This window comes from Mustela erminea, chromosome 9 (genome assembly GCF_009829155.1).
Source record: "Mustela erminea isolate mMusErm1 chromosome 9, mMusErm1.Pri, whole genome shotgun sequence".
Classification (NCBI taxonomy): Eukaryota; Metazoa; Chordata; class Mammalia; order Carnivora; family Mustelidae; genus Mustela; species Mustela erminea.
This window is the reverse complement of record NC_045622.1, coordinates 70,263,073-70,280,149: the sequence shown is the minus strand read 5'-3', so window position 1 is coordinate 70,280,149 and position 17,077 is coordinate 70,263,073. Positions and strand designations below refer to the sequence as shown.

General features: G+C 38.7%; 1 protein-coding gene across 21 annotated transcripts in view; it reads left to right on the top strand.

The window, feature by feature from the left end:
- SOX6 (SRY-box transcription factor 6) overlaps positions 1 to 17,077 on the top strand; it is a 607,305-nt gene that overhangs the window by 581,284 nt on the left and 8,944 nt on the right. For 19 of the 21 annotated variants that reach the window (XM_032360336.1, XM_032360334.1, XM_032360338.1 and 16 more), the window contains 2 exons: positions 7,764 to 7,997; positions 10,585 to 10,801. In XM_032360336.1, coding sequence (XP_032216227.1) covers positions 7,764 to 7,997; positions 10,585 to 10,801 — 451 coding nt within the window. The remainder of the gene's footprint in view (positions 1 to 7,763; positions 7,998 to 10,584; positions 10,802 to 17,077) is intronic. The other 2 variants (XM_032360340.1, XM_032360356.1) reach the window with 1 other exon arrangement.

Below are 17,077 nucleotides of genomic sequence, written 5' to 3'. Positions count from 1 at the left end.
TTATTTTACTCTTTCCTTAAATGTTTGAAAGAATTACCAGTGAAACCACTGGGACTGGAGGTTTCTTCACGAGAAGGTTGTTGGCTATAAATATAGTTTCTTTATTAGCTATAAGAGTATTTAGGTTTTCTATTTATTTTAGTGAGTGAATTTTAGTAGTTTGTGTCTTGTTCATTTTATTTAAGTTGTCAAGTCTATTGGAATTAAGTTATTCACAATAATCCTTTATTATCCTTTTAATGCAAGTAGTATCTATAGTAGAATCCCCTCTCTCAATCCAAATATTGGTATTTTCGTTTTCTCTCTTTGTTGATCAGTTTTACTAGGGGTTTATCAATTTTATTGAGCTTTTAAATTACTAACTCTTGGCTTTATAAATTGTCTTTATTGTGTCTGGTTTACATTTCATTGATTTCAACTCTTTATCCATTCAGAAAATCTCTGATTTTGGTTGGATTAGTTCATTTATTCATATTTAATATGATTATTGAATTTGATGGACTTAAGTCTTATAATTTGCTATTTGTTTTCTGTTTGTTCCCTCAGTTTTTGTCCTTCTGTCTTTCCTTTCCTTCCTTTGAGTTAATTGAATCCTATTAGTATTAAGGTTTTATTTCTTTAGAGCAGTGCAAGGTTCACAGTAAAATTGAGGGGAAGGTACAGGGATTTCCCTTCTCCCAGATTTGCATAGTCTTTCCCATTATCAATATACCCCACGAGAGTGGTACTTTCTTTCTTTCTTTTTTTTTTTTAATTTTTAAATTTTTTTATTTTTTTATAAACATATAATATATTTTTATCCCCCGGGGTACAGGTCTGTGAATCGCCAGGTTTATACACATCACAGCACTCGCCATAGCACATACCCTCCCCAGTGTCCATAACCCCACCCTCCTTTTCCCAGCGCCCCCCCCCCCCCAGCAACCCTCAGTTTGTTTTGTGAGATTAAGAGTCTCTTATGGTTTGTCTCCCTCCCAATCCCATCTTGTTTCATTTATTCTTCTCCTACCCCCTTAAGCCCCCATGTTGCTTCAGAGAGTGGTACTTTCAATGGGTAGACCTATTCTGACATATCATAATGACCCAAAATCCGTAGTTTATCTTAGTGTTTGCTCTGGGTATTGTACATCCTATGGTTCTATACAAATGTAAAGTAACATATATCCATCATTATGCTATCATGCAGAGTATTTTCACTGCCCTAAAAACCCTCTGTGTCCTGTCTTGTCATCCCTTCTTCTCCGACACATGGCAACCACTGATCTTTTTACTGTCCCCTTTTGAATCCTCTCTTAGTCTTCCATTTGAATTATTCTATTGGTATTTTAGCTATACCTCTTCGTATTTTGTTTAGTTGTTGTTTCTAGTGATTTACTATAAATCCTTAATTGAGTTTTTTTTTAGTCTTCTTATAGTTCAAATTATGCCACATTTCACAAAATAAAGCAACCTTTAGCAATTTAATTCCATTTACTACCCTTGACCTTTGTGCTAATGTGCCATTGTTCTCACATATCTTACCTCTTCTTATGTTATAAATCCCACACTAGTGTTATATTTTATAGTAAGTAGTCACTTGTCTTTTAAAAGCATTAAAAAATCAGCTGTTTATTGATGAAATACAGAGAAGAAAAGAAGTTGCTTTTTTAAAGTCACATATTTATCATTGTTGATGTTCTTCCTTTTTTCCTGTATGTCTAAGTTTCTGTCAGATGTTCTTTCTCTTCATCTTGAATAATTTCCTTGAGTATTTCTTTTGGTATGGGTCTGCACGTAATGCATTTTTTTGGCTTTCATTTTTCTGAAAATGTATTTTTATATTTGTTTTTGGAGCATATATTCACCAGGTAAGTCTTTGAACCAACTCATTTAATTTTGGCATTCTAAAGATGTTCTATAGTCCTTCATTGTTTTTTATGAACAATCAGTGATCATTTATATTATTGTTACCTTGTATGTAATATATACTGTTTCTCTAGAACTTTCCTTTTTTTTTTTTTTGTTTTTTTGTTTTTTTGTCTTTGGTAGTCTGCAGTTTGGCTAGTGTCCAGGTATGGTTTTCTTTGAGTTTTTTCTGCCTGCATTTATCTGAATGTCCTGAACCTTTAAGATGATCATTCTCACCAAGTTCCATTAATTTTCAACCAGTGTTTCTTCAAATATTTTTCAGTCATGATTCTCTCTTTTCTTTTTGTAACTTCAATTACACATATTTCAGGATACTTAATAACATTCTATATATTGCTCAGTCTCTATTTATGTTTTTAGTTTTTAAAAATTTTCTTTGCTTTCAAGACTGGATAGTTTCTTTTGATGTATTTTCAAGTTCACTGGCCCTTTATCTGCACTCCAAACTTCTGAGAAATCCAATCAGTGAATTTTCATCTCAAATATACTTTTCAGTTCCAGAATTTCCATTTCTCTTTCTAATTTATTTCTCTGCCGAGTTTCCCCAATATGTCTATGTATTCATTATGACAATCTTTTCTTTCAAGTTCTCAAACACGCTTATAATGGTTACTTTAAAGCTCTTGTTTGCTAATTACACTATGTGCACCATAACAATTTCTCTTTCTGTTGAGGTTTTATTTGTTTGTTCTGTTTTGTTGTTGTTATCTCTAGGTCTTATTTTAGTGGTTGTTTGTACAACTTGTAGTTTTTTTTTTTTAATAAAGATTTTATTTATTTATTTGGCCGAAAGAGAGAGAGCACAAGAAGCAGAGAGGCAGGCAGAGAGAGGGGGGAAGCAGGCTCCCCGTTGAACAGAGAGCTCGATGTGGGCCAGCTCCATCCCAGGACCCTGAGATCATGACCTGAGCCTAAGGCAGACTCTTAACTGACTGAGCCACCCACAACTTATAGTTCTTTACAATATATTGTACATTGTAGATTATAAATAATAGATTTATTATCAGTTCATTAGTAATCATTGAGACCAGTCAGAGAGAATTTCTCATTTAGTTTCCATGTTGATGTTTCCTTTGAATATATTTGTTCAAGTCACTAACCTGCTTAAAAACTTTAAAGACTTGTTGGCTTGGCATTCAAGGTACTTAGCAATCTGTCTCCTACTTACATTTCTAATTTCATCTCTTAGCACTCCTCTATTTTTTTCTATAAGCCCAAGCATAGCCAGCTTCTTTTTATACCCTAAAATCCTATCAATTTTTTGTTATAACTCTGTACCTTTGTTCACACTAATTCTCCAGTCTAGAATACTTTAAAATTCATACCTGCCGGTAAATTTTTCTTCTTCCTTTAAGATGCTGCTCAAGTACCACTGCATCTCTGAAGCTTCCCTGATAGTCATCTCTGTTCATTCCAACAATATCAATAGCTTCTCTTCTCTGCTTTCATGGTATTTTAAAATTACCTTTGTGGGCACTTACACTGTTTTGTAATTTTCTATTTATGAGTCCATTTCCCTCACTAAACCAAATCCCTCTTTTAAAAAAAGGCACATGTGTTATCATTCTTTGTATACCCAGTCACAAGTTTGGGTCTATCTGAAATGTGTCAGAAGTGTTTGCTGAATTAGTGCATAAATAAGTGATTACTAGGCACATTATAGAATTAGCCACATTTCTTCCTTAGGGAGAACTTTATATATATACACATACCGAACACTTACTCATTCACTAACATAACCCTTGGAATTTACCCAGGAAGGGGGCCTCTCTAGGATTAGTTCAGGATCATTGCCATAGTCTATGATGGTTACACTGGCCTTCTTTCCAACCCACCTGGAAAAACTCAACTTTCTGTCTTCTCTTTAAATCATTTAAATCACAGATTTCTAAGGAAGTCTTTGCCTTGGCAATTTCTATTTTCTCCCCATGGACTATCTTTCTTTGTCTAACTGAAAGTTTGCCTTTACCCAGACTATGATATGGGGAGACAAAGGATGAATTAATCAAACCAAGCCCCCTGGCAAAGCTGAAGGGAGCAGGAATTCCTGGAGTGCAGGGAATACTGCTTTCCCATGGTGCCTAGTGTGGCGGTGTTGGCCTCCTGGCCTTCCAGTAACTGTCATTTAGGATTACTACCGCTTGTAACGAAAGACACTTAGGTCAGTCTGAAAGCAGTAGTTTTTAGGTACAAAGCTTTGGGTCTAGGCTTCTTCAAACTGCTTTCTGTGAGGAACTATATTGTGAATAATGAACTCACAGATGAGTCCTCTGCTCTTAAAAGTAAAAGAGGTTGCTTTGTAGAATTGGGAGACATTCCCTAGGACAATTCTGGATTCTGACACAGAGCATTGGCTATTTTAGAATAAAGTACTTTTTTTTTTTTTTAAGCTTGGTGTTATTTTTAAAAATGAATGAAGCAGGATGAAGTCACACTAGAGATGTAGATTTTAATTATAACAGAAGGTGGATTTTAGGCTTCAACTATTCAAACTAATAGCACACCTTTTGAAAACAATTCTGTGTTATTCTATAGAATTTTCCTTATGTGTTTAAAAATGCTTACATAATATACAATCTTCATTTTAAAACTTCTGAATTTATACACACCTATCCAGTCATATGTATTTCTACTGCTGCAACAATAATTCCTTAACCATTTTGTTTCATGAAGCAAAGTTTAGGAAAGCTAAGGAACACTTTCTAAATATTCTTTTGTTTTTGTGCCTTCAATATGTCCTTAAAATTCTGACTCTGATCAGATATCAGATCTGGTTTAAAAGTAGTTTCAAACCTTGGCCTCCCTGGATAAGTTTCTCCTCAACTCTTGGTTTGCTGATATAACAGTCCTAGTTTAGGTCAGGATGTCCTCATTCATTTTCCACTTGACTTTCTTTGGAAGAGAGGAGAGGAGGCAAAAAAAACAAAACAAAACAAAAAAAAAACCCACTCGGAGTGTTTCTATTTTCCATTTCCTAATTCACATTTTTATACTTTGTACTGTGCTTGAATTTCTAAGTTTATGGGAACATTTGTTGTGAGTCCTAGGTATCTTCTATGTAATTAATTCACTGTCAGTGTCACAGAGATCATATGTACTATGGGAGAAAGGGGCAAGGCCAATATAGGGTACTTGGTGGGGTGAGACCTGAGTCTGTCCCTTGGAAAAGGGTAGAATTTAGTAGGATAGAAGAGAGTAGGGAGGATATATTAAGACTGAGGTATGAATGAGAGAGAGCGATAGAACCTATGTAAGACATGTCTGGGAGAATCAGGGTCTAAAATTAGGAGCTAAAAATCCACCATGATTTCTATCAGTCCGTAGAAGAGTAAAACTTCACATCACAATGAAATACATCTTTTAAATGAATAAATAAATAGAAGCCGACTATTTGGTTTTGCTGGAGGTGGAGAGAAAGCTAGGACAGTAAAAGCAGATCTCAAATGTTAATCACCTGTGGCATAGTAGTTAACTTAGAATAATATTGAAATGTTTTTGCATCTGACATTCTCCACAAGCCTGTCTCCTTTTATGTGTATGCATGCAAGTATATAAATTGCTGAATCCATGTCAGTTGTAAAGTAATGGCACTGAGGGCATCATAAATTACCGTGGTGATCCTCAGGAGAAGACACTGTCGTATCTGAATGAGTGTTTCACTTCCAGAGTAATGTATGCCTTCATCTGGCCCAGCAGTCAGCATATTGCCCTGTGTTGATGGATATTGTCAGCTGGAAGCTACACTACATTTCACTGCACAATAAACATGGCTGTCAAACCCATATAAAGTGAAATCAATTTATCCTGTATGGTCAGTGCATTTTAAATGAAATTAATGTACTGTGGGTATGGTGGCAAAAAGGTAGCAGATTAGTTATGCATCTCGGGGTCTGAGACTTTTCATGTAAGGGATCATTTCTGTCTAGTAGGCCTAAAAGAAGGGATGTTTATAAAATATATTATTTTTGCATGGCCTTCAAATAGTGGCCCCTCTGCCCTCTTTCATGTTTAGAAAAGAATTGATAATATTAGCCAGTGGGGCCCTTTTATTCTGTCTTTTGTTTGCTATAAATGATGATCATATTTGTCAAATAATAGTGCACTTTAATGTTCTAATTTATTACTAGCTCTGACACAAACAAATTTCTACTTAATCAAGGTATCTAGAAATAGAGTAGAAGGGCCAGAGATTGATTGGGTCATGTTGTTCCTGTATAATCACTCCACTGAGCTGAAAGGCTTTACTTTTTCCAGAAAGTGGAAATGTTGGTTTTAATGTATATTTTGCTTCTAAACTTTTGGGAGTAGGCTTTCCTGTTTATGCAGCAGAAATCCTGGCTGACGCCATCAGTCCAACCACTTTACGTTTAGCTATAGAAGTTTCTCAATCTATCGGGGGGAATATTTAGTAGATGCCACATTGCAAAGCATACTTTGTGTGTCACACTAGTAGGGTTCATGAAAATGTTTCATTTATTCATTCATTCATCTGTTCCATAATTCACTAATTTAACATAGTTTGTAATTAAAACTCTATATGCCAATTGCTTTACTAGAACGTAGGGATACAGCAGTGAACGAGAGCCAGTTCTTGCCATATTCTCAAAGGGATTTCAATCTAGTATGTTACTAGCCGGAGTCACCTCTTCGGAAATGATAAAATGTCAGAGATTTAGGTATAGTTACATAGGGAAACATTAAAGAGCGACTCTTAAACAGCAGAAAAACATATCAGGACCCTTGAAATAAATGCCTTTTAGTCTACTAGTTTGCATAGAAGTTGAAAACCAATCTTTTACTTAATAAATATTTATTGAATATCTATTACGTGGGAAATCCTGGGGACACAAGAATGAGTACAACATAAACACCAACTTTAGGGGTTTCATATTCCTGAGGATGGAGTGGAGAGATCAGAGAGAGAAAGTCCCATAAACAAGTAATTACTTTGGAGCAGGTAGCATAAAAGAGGAATGAATGTAGCCCAGGGAACATCATTGCAAATGCTGTTCCTATGGCCTGAATTACCCTTCCCATCTGTCTTTACAGCCCTCCTCTACTCACGTGCTGATCTTTATTCGTCCTCCACAACACAGCTTAGACATCGCCTCTGCTGACTCTCTTGTCTGATGCCCTCTTGGCACCCTGTTCACTTCAATTTTGTAGCACTGATCGTACACTCTGTGACATTGCCTGCGGTCTCTGCCCCTCTGTTCTGTGTCCTCCCTAAAAGCAGAGTCTGTTTTATTGGCCCTTGCATCCCTAAGGCCTGGCATAATGCCTAACTCATAGTAATTGCTCAGTTAATATTTTGTATTGAATTAATTAATTCGTGAAACACACCACATTTGGAACAGGCCTTGAAGGATGAGTGGGACCTGTTGGGATTTCATGAAGAATGAGGAGAAGGGGCTTCCAGGCACTGAGAGGAGCAAGGGACAAGGCGTAGTACTGCGTGAAAGAATTCTATTTGAGGTAAAGAGATAGTCTGAAGTGCTGCAATTTTTGGCAAATGAGGCTAAATGATAGGTGGGAGCCTGCTTTTGAAGGGAGGAATCACAGCAGGAAAGGTTAATAAAATAATGCCAGTCATTGTCAAATCATGCCCCTGCAACTGACTGTAGTAAGAATGTACAAGGTGTATAAAAACATGCAGAATTAATTCTTCCCTGTGTCTTTGAGGCCTCCATCAGAAGGGCCTGTAGAATCGTCATTTGAAACCATCTTCCCCCAAGAGGTCCCTTAAAGAGAAGAGAAGGGCCCGGGAAACTGGCCGAAGCAGGCACAAGTTGTGTTACGTTACTCAGATAATAATGCTTTGCACCTGTCTTGTTCTTCCTGCCCTGACATTACAGGAAGCAAAGCAATGAATGGCTCTGCAGCTAAACTACAGCAGTATTATTGTTGGCCAACAGGAGGCGCCACTGTGGCTGAAGCACGAGTCTACAGGGATGCCCGCAGCAGGGCCAGCAGCGAGCCACACATCAAGCGACCAATGAATGCTTTCATGGTTTGGGCGAAGGATGAGAGGAGGAAAATCCTTCAGGCCTTCCCCGACATGCATAACTCCAACATTAGCAAAATCTTAGGTGAGTGCAGTCTCTGATGCTGACCTTCTACCCGCCTTCCCCTGAGCCCCGAGACTGGTAAACAGGGGTGTCCCCTGAGCCCTGAGGGAGATTGTGGTTTGCAGACGTTGGATGTAGCTCAGCAGGCTGCCTCGGGAGTCTTGGTCATCACCTCTGTGTCCCCCAACCCGCAGCCTGGCATTTAGGTTTAAGGGTTACACATCGCTGGGTGCTGGGGAAGGACTGACTAAAAACTTACTGTAGAGACAAAATTATTTACATTCTGTTATATACTGTGAATTTGGCAAATCAGAAAGGTGACCGCTAAACAGGAACCGTGGAGACAACCTAATCTCCTTCTCTTATTCGGCCTTCTTCAATCCCTAAGTTGCTACGAAACCTCAGAAAGGTGCACAGATGCTACAGTTTTCTGCTTCAGTGTTCTTGGGTTCTCACCAGGAACTGGGGTGAGCCCCCAAATCGTGTGCAATTCCTAGAGTGTTGAACAGAGCCTCGAATGATAACTTTAAAGCTCGTAGAATGAAACTGCGTTTACTTTAATAAGATATGACTAGTTCAGATTTTAGAGCAGAGACTTGAACACACAGACCACAGGGCAGAGGCCCATTTTGTGGTCAGTTGCCAGAGTGATTCTCCTGCTCCTCGGGATTAAACCAAAGCCTCATTCTCTGAGCGTAAAGCTTGCCTGGTGCAGATGATACAGTTTGGAATTCTTGTGTTCAACATATTGAACATATTTTATTCAACATGTAGCATTACCGTCAACATGTTTCCTCTTTAAAAAGAAAAAACACAGAAGGCACTGTTCTATTTAAGCTGTCACGAAGTGACAAAATCTCAAAAGAAGCCATTTAAAAAGCTGAAAAACATTAGAGACTTAAACTGTGGTTTTCGTTTTTTAAATGTTTTGTTCAAAAGCAATAAATATTTAACCTTAGTAAATATCGGTGATCTGGACATACACAAATACACATGTTCTGTCACTGTATAAATAATTTAACTTGATTCTGAGACATGGGGAAGCAGTAACCTCTAAGAAAATTTAAAACATACATAAGATCAAATGGTGGTGAAATGTTAAAAAAAAAATAAGTTGTTCCCTTTTGATTTTTGAATTTCAAGATGGATACTAAATGTCATCCCAATTAAACGGGGTGTTATTTTTAGAGATTCTGAGATATGCTCTGGGATAGTGTTATTCCTTTTCAACTTAAGTACCTTTCAAACCAAAAAGCTCCTCATGGATATATTAAATTTTTATTCTAGTTAATAGACATTTAAAAGAAAATCAGTGTTCCCCTGTCCTTGAAATTTGATACTTAACTTTGAAATTTTCTTTTTTCCTCTTTTTTTGGCCATTTTAATAGCAGCATGAGTAGACTCTCAGATGGGCACAGAACCTCTCTGTTTCCATTTTGGCAGCTGTGGGGAATCTATATTATTGGTGTGCGTTCTGTGAAAAAACTTATTAAGAATATAGTAAGTGTATTCATGAAAATATACACTTTAAAGCACAAGTATTTCAAGAGCACCAAGAAACCTCTGTTAAATGGGGCTTTAAGCTACTGGGAGTCAGCAGAACCCAGAGAAGACGATCTGCATAGACTGTCTACACAACTTTTGCACAACAATCAGAAAAGAACAGGGATGGATGTGCTATTAAAGCAGACCAGGATATTGCTGGCTACAGAGAATATTTGCACAACTTTCCATTTGTTTATGTATGAAAAATCTCCACTGAAGAATAGCTAACATCCAGTCAGCACAGCTGTTACCGCTTTATTCACCAGCGAGACACAAAAATGCAATTTGATACATGTAAAAAAACACATCCCTTCTTCGTCAAGTGTTTAGATAATTCCTTATAAACAATATTAGAGAAGTGAATACTTTTCCTTCTTCCTCTATAAACCACATTAAAAATTTTTGTGCTGTCACTGATACAGGTTTAAATGAACGTTTATAGTACTTGAAAATGGTGTATATAATACCAACTATAGCTTCTGACTTGAAAGCTAGAACTTCTTAGGTAGGGTTTAGGCTTTTTAATTACCCTGGGGCCAGGGGAGACGGTGTGCACAGCGGGTTTTTATATACGGAAGGATAGCCGCATCAACTGACATCTTATCACAGAGTAGCCTCCCTAAAGCTGCTTAGACAAGAGTGGGAGATGTTTGAATCTCTGCAACCAGGAGAGCTTTTTCTGAGAATCCCATCAGCCTTGAGAGTCCCTGTTGGATGTGTAGGTTTTTCACCCCTTGAGAGAGAGAGACAGATAGATAACCGGGAAAGGACCTTGGCATAGGAGGTGATCTTTAAGTAGCAGAGATGTGTTTTAAAATGATACATCTTTTGTAGCATCAGCTTTAAGTTATGGACAGAAATAATGTAATAAATGTATCACATGCGAAATTATCCTTTGCTTTTTGCGTCTCTGAAAGACTCCTTGGGAGGCTCCGTGGTGTGTGAGGACAGGGGCTACACAGCGCCAGCGAGCGAAGCCGAAGCCGTGGGAAGGCGTATACGGTATTCGCCACCAACATGGGGCCCTGACCACTTGGGTACTGAAGGCTATTTTTATGTTTAGGGTCTCGCTGGAAATCCATGTCCAACCAAGAGAAGCAACCTTATTATGAAGAGCAGGCCCGGCTAAGCAAGATCCACTTAGAGAAGTACCCGAACTATAAATACAAACCTCGACCGAAACGCACCTGCATTGTTGATGGCAAAAAGCTCCGAATCGGGGAGTACAAGCAGCTGATGAGGTCTCGGAGGCAGGAGATGAGGCAGTTCTTTACCGTGGGGTGAGTGTTCCCGAACGTAGCCACCTGGGCTTTCCCTTCCCGGTAGGAAACCGCAGGCTGGCTACCGGCAGTGTGGTTGGGAAGGAGATCAGGGAAGGGAGGAGGTCGAGACCTACCCAGGGGCTTGGCTGTGGTGATCTTTGCAGTGTTACACACACACACACACACACACACACACACACACACACACACACACACGGTCTTGCAGCCTGGCTCCTGCTCAACAGCTCAAAACAAACCTGGTCGCCCTCTCCTTGTCTCCCAGACTAATCTAAGATGTTCCGTGCCCACACACAAAGTTGCTGGTAGTTTATTTAAGCAGACATGCAGGGAGAAAGAATAAAAACTAACTTAAGAAATCCCCAGAAGCTTTCCAGCTTCTCTGGGTGGTGCTTCTGATTCTAATCACAATAGTCTGCTTTTGTTGTGGGATCTACCACAAGATAATTGGCCTTGACATTGGTTAGAGGACCTCATTTTTGGCCTAAGATCCAGAACTCCTGTTGCAGTAAATTATTCTGTGGTGGAAGCAATAACAATGTGGATTTTCTTGCTTAAATCAGAAACTAGACATGTTTTTGATATCTTCAAGTCTGATTTCATGTCATTTTGTTTAAAAATTAGGTAATAGATTTCTGGTATAAATTTCGACTTGGCTGACTGGCTGTCTGCATTGAAAAGAGGCCCCTTGTAACCACAGCAGTTGGGATAAGTGGGGGTGCAGATGCCTGTCGGTTCCAGCAGGCCCAGGCCGAGAAGCCCAGGGGGTTGACAAACCAGAGGACCTTTCTGGAGGCCCTGGCCTGAGGCAGCTGCAATTCGATTGGGGAGATGCTTGGGATAGACCTAAAGAGAGAGGAGTGAGTGTAAAGGCATCTGGATTTGCTGTTAACCGGAGGAGCACGGAGGGGCTATTATATGGTGGGGGAATGGGACAGCTGCCCCTGCAGGTGAGGAAAACATGTACCTTAGAGCAAAAGTAAAGAGCTGTTTATTTTTAAGGACACTAAAAAAATAATAATAATAAAATAAAATAACATCACAGAATAAAAAGTTGGTTTCAGAAGCCTATGTTTAGAAGTATAAAACTAATTTGGAATAGTAAATAGAATAAGAAAAAGAAAGGACAATGAAAGCAGTCTGGGTCCATGAATCTGTGCCCTACCCTAGAGAGTTCTGCAGAGGATCGTGGGCTCCAGAGCTTGACTGCTGAGGTTCAAGCACTGTGCCACCCACCTGGGCAAGTTACTGAGCTTCTCTGAGCCTCTCTTTCCTCGTGTACGAGATGAAATAAATAACAGTACCCGTCTCGCACAATGGTTGAGAGCATTCAGTGAGGCATTGCTTTTCGAAATACTTTCAAAGCGCTTAGTACATGATCAATAAAGGTGAGTTTTTATCCTAATCTTTACTACTAAATATGGATTTGCTATCACAATAAAACTATATTTTAGGTTATACCAGATAGTCAATGGGTTTCTTTACACCGTGGCAGAACTATTTCGAGGTAAAGGGAGGCTTAAGCCACTTTGTTATTTGAGAATCCTACTCTATGAACAGAGGAAGCCGTGCCAAACTAGGTTTATCAAATTCTTCTGTATTATAAATGTTTGCATTTTTAAAAATAATGCTTTAAACACCAGAAATACAATGCAGTATCAGGAGGCTATTTGCTGGCGATTTAGATGATTTATGAAAAATACCGATTCATAGTGACCTTTGAGAAGCATAGTCACATGAAACAAAATACACATTTATTTTAACTGGGTGATGATGTCTTCTTTTAATCCTGTCTCTGAGACTGTATATAATCTCCTTTGAGCAGAGAATCAGAGTTTAAGTTTGAGATCCTTTGTGATTCCCCTCTTTTTTCATGCCATGTCTCTGTGTACCTAACGATACACAATGGGTCTCTTTGGCCATAGTCTGGAAGGCTGTCAGAGGTACCATTTAAGTTCCCTGATACTTATTTGAAAATATGAGATGCAGTAATTCTATTTGACTTATTTCCCCTTACCAGAGGGTACATGGATCAAAATACCCAACACATGACAACCCATGTCAAAATTTTAAAACATTAAAACAAGTCAACAACATCTACCATTTATTGTCTACTGTATCCTGTACACTAGACATTTTAGATCTACAAGTCACGTAATCCTCCAAATAAGATAAAGAAATCAAGGTCCTGTGGCTGCCAAAAAGTGAGAAAGAATCAAGGTTTAAATCCAGGTCTCTGCCTCCATCATGCCTAACGACTGAGGAGTTGTCCTTACCACAGCTGCCTCAAAATATGCCTCATCGCCCCATTCTGGCACACTTAAGAGCATAGCTGTGCTAACTTGGAAAAGGGCTCCTAGGACCTTTGGTTGTGGTACGTGATGGCATTAAAGCAGCTTTGGTCTTTAGAGATGAAGGATCCTGTTCCTGGTAACGTAGGGGATCCATCATAGAAGGATAATTTTGGACTGTGGAGAGGGGCTACAGAGATGTAGGCAATGAGCAGAATGTCTTGTTCTTTAATTTTCGATGCTGAGTATTTCCTTCTGCCCAGCTTTGGTAATATTTGCAACCCAAAGCCAGGTATTATTTCTACTTAAGGATTCGTATTCTCTTTTAAGTAGTTGTATTTGATAGATTATTAACTCCCTGGGGTTCATCTTTGGAAATTCATCTTCATTAGATGTGAGGTTATTACAAGAGGGAAAAGAAACAAGAAATTCAAAGATTGCTATTGACTTCTTGAGGGAATGGGGGTGAGATCAATTTTTATAGCTGATTTTGAAAAGACATGCATAACTTTCGAGCCAATAAAATTACATATATTGCTCAGCATTGTCGTGCATTTTACTGACAATACAACTAAAAGTTCATTGAGCTAGATTTTTTTTCACTCAGCTATTATGAAATAAATTTACTAATAATATGAAATGGAATAACATAGACTTAACCCCTTTGATCGACAGGTTAAGTATTAGAACTTTTAATAATTCCAATGAGTACTATTAATGTAGAAATGATATTCATGTAGCTACACCATTGTCTTTTCCTAAAGAATTCCAGCCCAATGTACTTCCTCTTATTTGAAGTTTATTCAATAACTTCCCTGCGAACGCATAGAGGATTACACAGGTACTATAAAATATCAAATCTTGGGCTACTCTTTGAATAATAATAATAATGGTAAATTATTGAATACTTACTTTATACTATATACTATGATGAGTGATTTATATAGATCTTTGCAAATACAACCAATTTACAAGATAAGCAGTATCTTCCTCACTATGGGGTTGAAAAACACAGGGTTCAGTGATGTTAAATAATTTGTCCAAGGCCACACAGTTAGTAAATTGCAGAGCTGAGGTTTAAACCAGGCTTACATGAAGGCAAGCCATGTGACCTTTCCACCTGTACACACATCCCTCACTTAGAGCCTACAAACTCCTTAGAGGTTATGTAGTGCAGTGCTTATAGACACCAATTCTGGAACCAGACTGTTCTGTCTCAAATACCAGATCTGCTTCTTCCTGGGTTCAGCAACTAATACACAGCAATCGTTATTCCTCTGAAGTCTCCACTTGCCCTTGGGAATCTTATTTAAACTCTCTGCCCCTCAGTTTTCTCATAAATAGAATGGAGAGCTGACCATGATATCTACCACATGGGGCCCTTCTGAAGATTGAATAGCTTGATCTATCTAAAGTGCTAAAAACAACGTCTGGCACATAGGAAGGCCTGAATCAGAGCAAATATTATTATTCTAGAAAAATAATGCTACATGGCATGTACGTATCTATATACATATAAAAGAATTATATTCTAGGGCCTTATGCTAGAAGGGATTTGAACATTTGCCATTTTGATCTTAATCCAAAAGAGGTTGAATCAAATATAAATATAATTGATTAGCATAGGCTAGCTGTACTATTTTCAGTATTGTCCTCCTATAGAGAAAGCCAGATTAGGGTTTCTAACAGGCAATATAAAAAGATTGCTATTCTTTCCACTTCTTACTGCAGTATTAACTACAGAGATGTACGACATGTAGGCTTATCTCCTAATGAAACGGACTTCATTGTCTTCATTTATAGAAGCTGTAAAAGTCTGAAAGAACAGCAAACAAGGGGGATTTGCCAAATTAATACATAGGGGTTTCTTGCAATGGTGAACCTAGACGATATTCCAGGAACATTCCCGTGATTTGGAAGCCATACAATAACGCTGAGCTCTATCAGGGTTGGCTTTACCCTTTGCGTGGGCTGGGAGGAGGGGTACTTAGCCATTTCTGCTCATCTCCGCTGCATGTGTATACCTTTACGAACATCTACAACTTTTGTTTTGATGTGCACATTCATTATTTGTAAAGCCCAATACTTGCCAGCTATTCCTGTTTGTGAAATCTGCAGTGTTTGAATTTTGACTTTGCAATTGATCTGTAAAGGAAGGAAAAATGCTTTTTAGGAAAGTAATTTCCGATAGACAAAGCTTGAGCCTGCTGGCTGGATTTTCCATTTTGTTAATTGATTGGTCCGTCAATTGGTAAGGACTTATTTGAAACCAGTGAGGTGCCCAGCACTGTACTAAATTAATACAGGACATGAGGCATTAATTCTGTACACAATGAGCTTTCAGAGAGTGTTCTAGTCAGAGAAACCAGATGCATACATAAACATATTAGCAAATAACAGTTTGTTATACATACATATACACAGAAAGAAGAGAGGCTACATTGCATAGTGCTGCACATAATCTATAGTGAAGTACTAATTCTGATTTTGTAAATGAGAGCAAGCAAAGCTCAGGGGAGGAGAGCTTGCTATGCACTAGGGCTAACCATAGGTCATCCTGGAGGAAGGGGTCTTGAGGTTTGGGTAGGGTCAGGCTGGTGGACGTGGAGGTCAAGATTCCTATTTTAGCAGGAAGAAGAGCCAGGAACACATGGAGGGAAATGCAGAAATGTTCAATAGTTTAAAAATGAAGCTAACCTAGAGGTTAGTCCTGGCAGTAAAGAAAAGTAAGAGAGGTAGGGCAGAGCAATATTTTGGAAACCCTTGAAAGCCACGATTTGGCAACTATAATTAGCCACGCTCACTTGATTTTTCAGTCTTGGGGAAAGCAAGGCCAGCATGATTGTTAGCTTATGATTTTGTGTCCACAGAATCAGCGGTAACTTAGAAGTGGCCTCAGAAGTCATATACTTCAAGTAGCCAACCGCTATAGGACACTGAGTTCTGCTTGGACTACTCTAGGGCTAGAGAGCTTACCACTTCCCAAGGGAGCTAGTTTCTCTGTGGGCATGTCCTAATGCTAGAAAGTTCTTTTTACTGAGTGGCGATCTACCTTTCTGCTACTTGGTTGGTTAAATTCTAATCCTCTTCTTTGGTCCCTTTTCTAGAGCAAGTCTCTTCCTTCTTTATAAAGACATTCAAGCATTTAAAGATGGTTATATTCACATTCCTTCTCCACTATCTTCCCTTGCATATGTCTAGTCTCATTAAATCTTATCTTCTCTCAGATAGGTTACCCAGCTTTTTTATTTGTCCCCTCCATTCACTAGTTCGTTCATTCATTTGTTCATTCATTCATTAGTTGCATGTATGCAGTATGAAATGTGCCTCCTGTGTTCCAGGCATTGTCTAAGTTCTAGAGCTATACCCATGAAAATGCCTGTGCTCGTAAAGCTTACATTCCAGTGGGGGAAGTCAGGCAATCAATCAACAATGAATAAATAAATATCAAAAAGTAGTAAGTACTTAGAATAAAGTCAAGTAGGGAAAGTGTAGGGAGTGTCAGAGGATGGAGTGCAATTTTAAGAAGAGTGGCTACAGAAGCTCACTGAGCAGCTCCCACTTGAGCAGCTCAGGCCTGCAGAGTGAGCGAGCAAGCTGTGTGGTCTCTGGGAGAAGAACCAGGCAGGGAGAGCAGCCGCTGCAGAGGTCTGGAGCTAAGGTTGCAATTGGCATGTTCAAGAACTAACGAGGCTAGAGTAGTAGGAAGTGGGTAGGTGCGAAGAGGCAGAGATATCAGAGAGGTGTTAGGGAGTCAAACTGTGAAAGGACCTTTGGCTTTTGTGAAGACTTGGAATCTGACCATGAGTGAGATGGAAAGGCACGGAAGGGTCATGAGCAGAAGAGTATCACGATCTGATTTAGGTTTTAAAAAGATCACTTTACGGTTTTGAGTATTGTTGGAAGGGGAGATGGCTGAAATAAGGAGGCAGATTCTTAAAATAACCCAGATTAGGGTTGGTGGTAGCCTGGATCCGATTTGTAG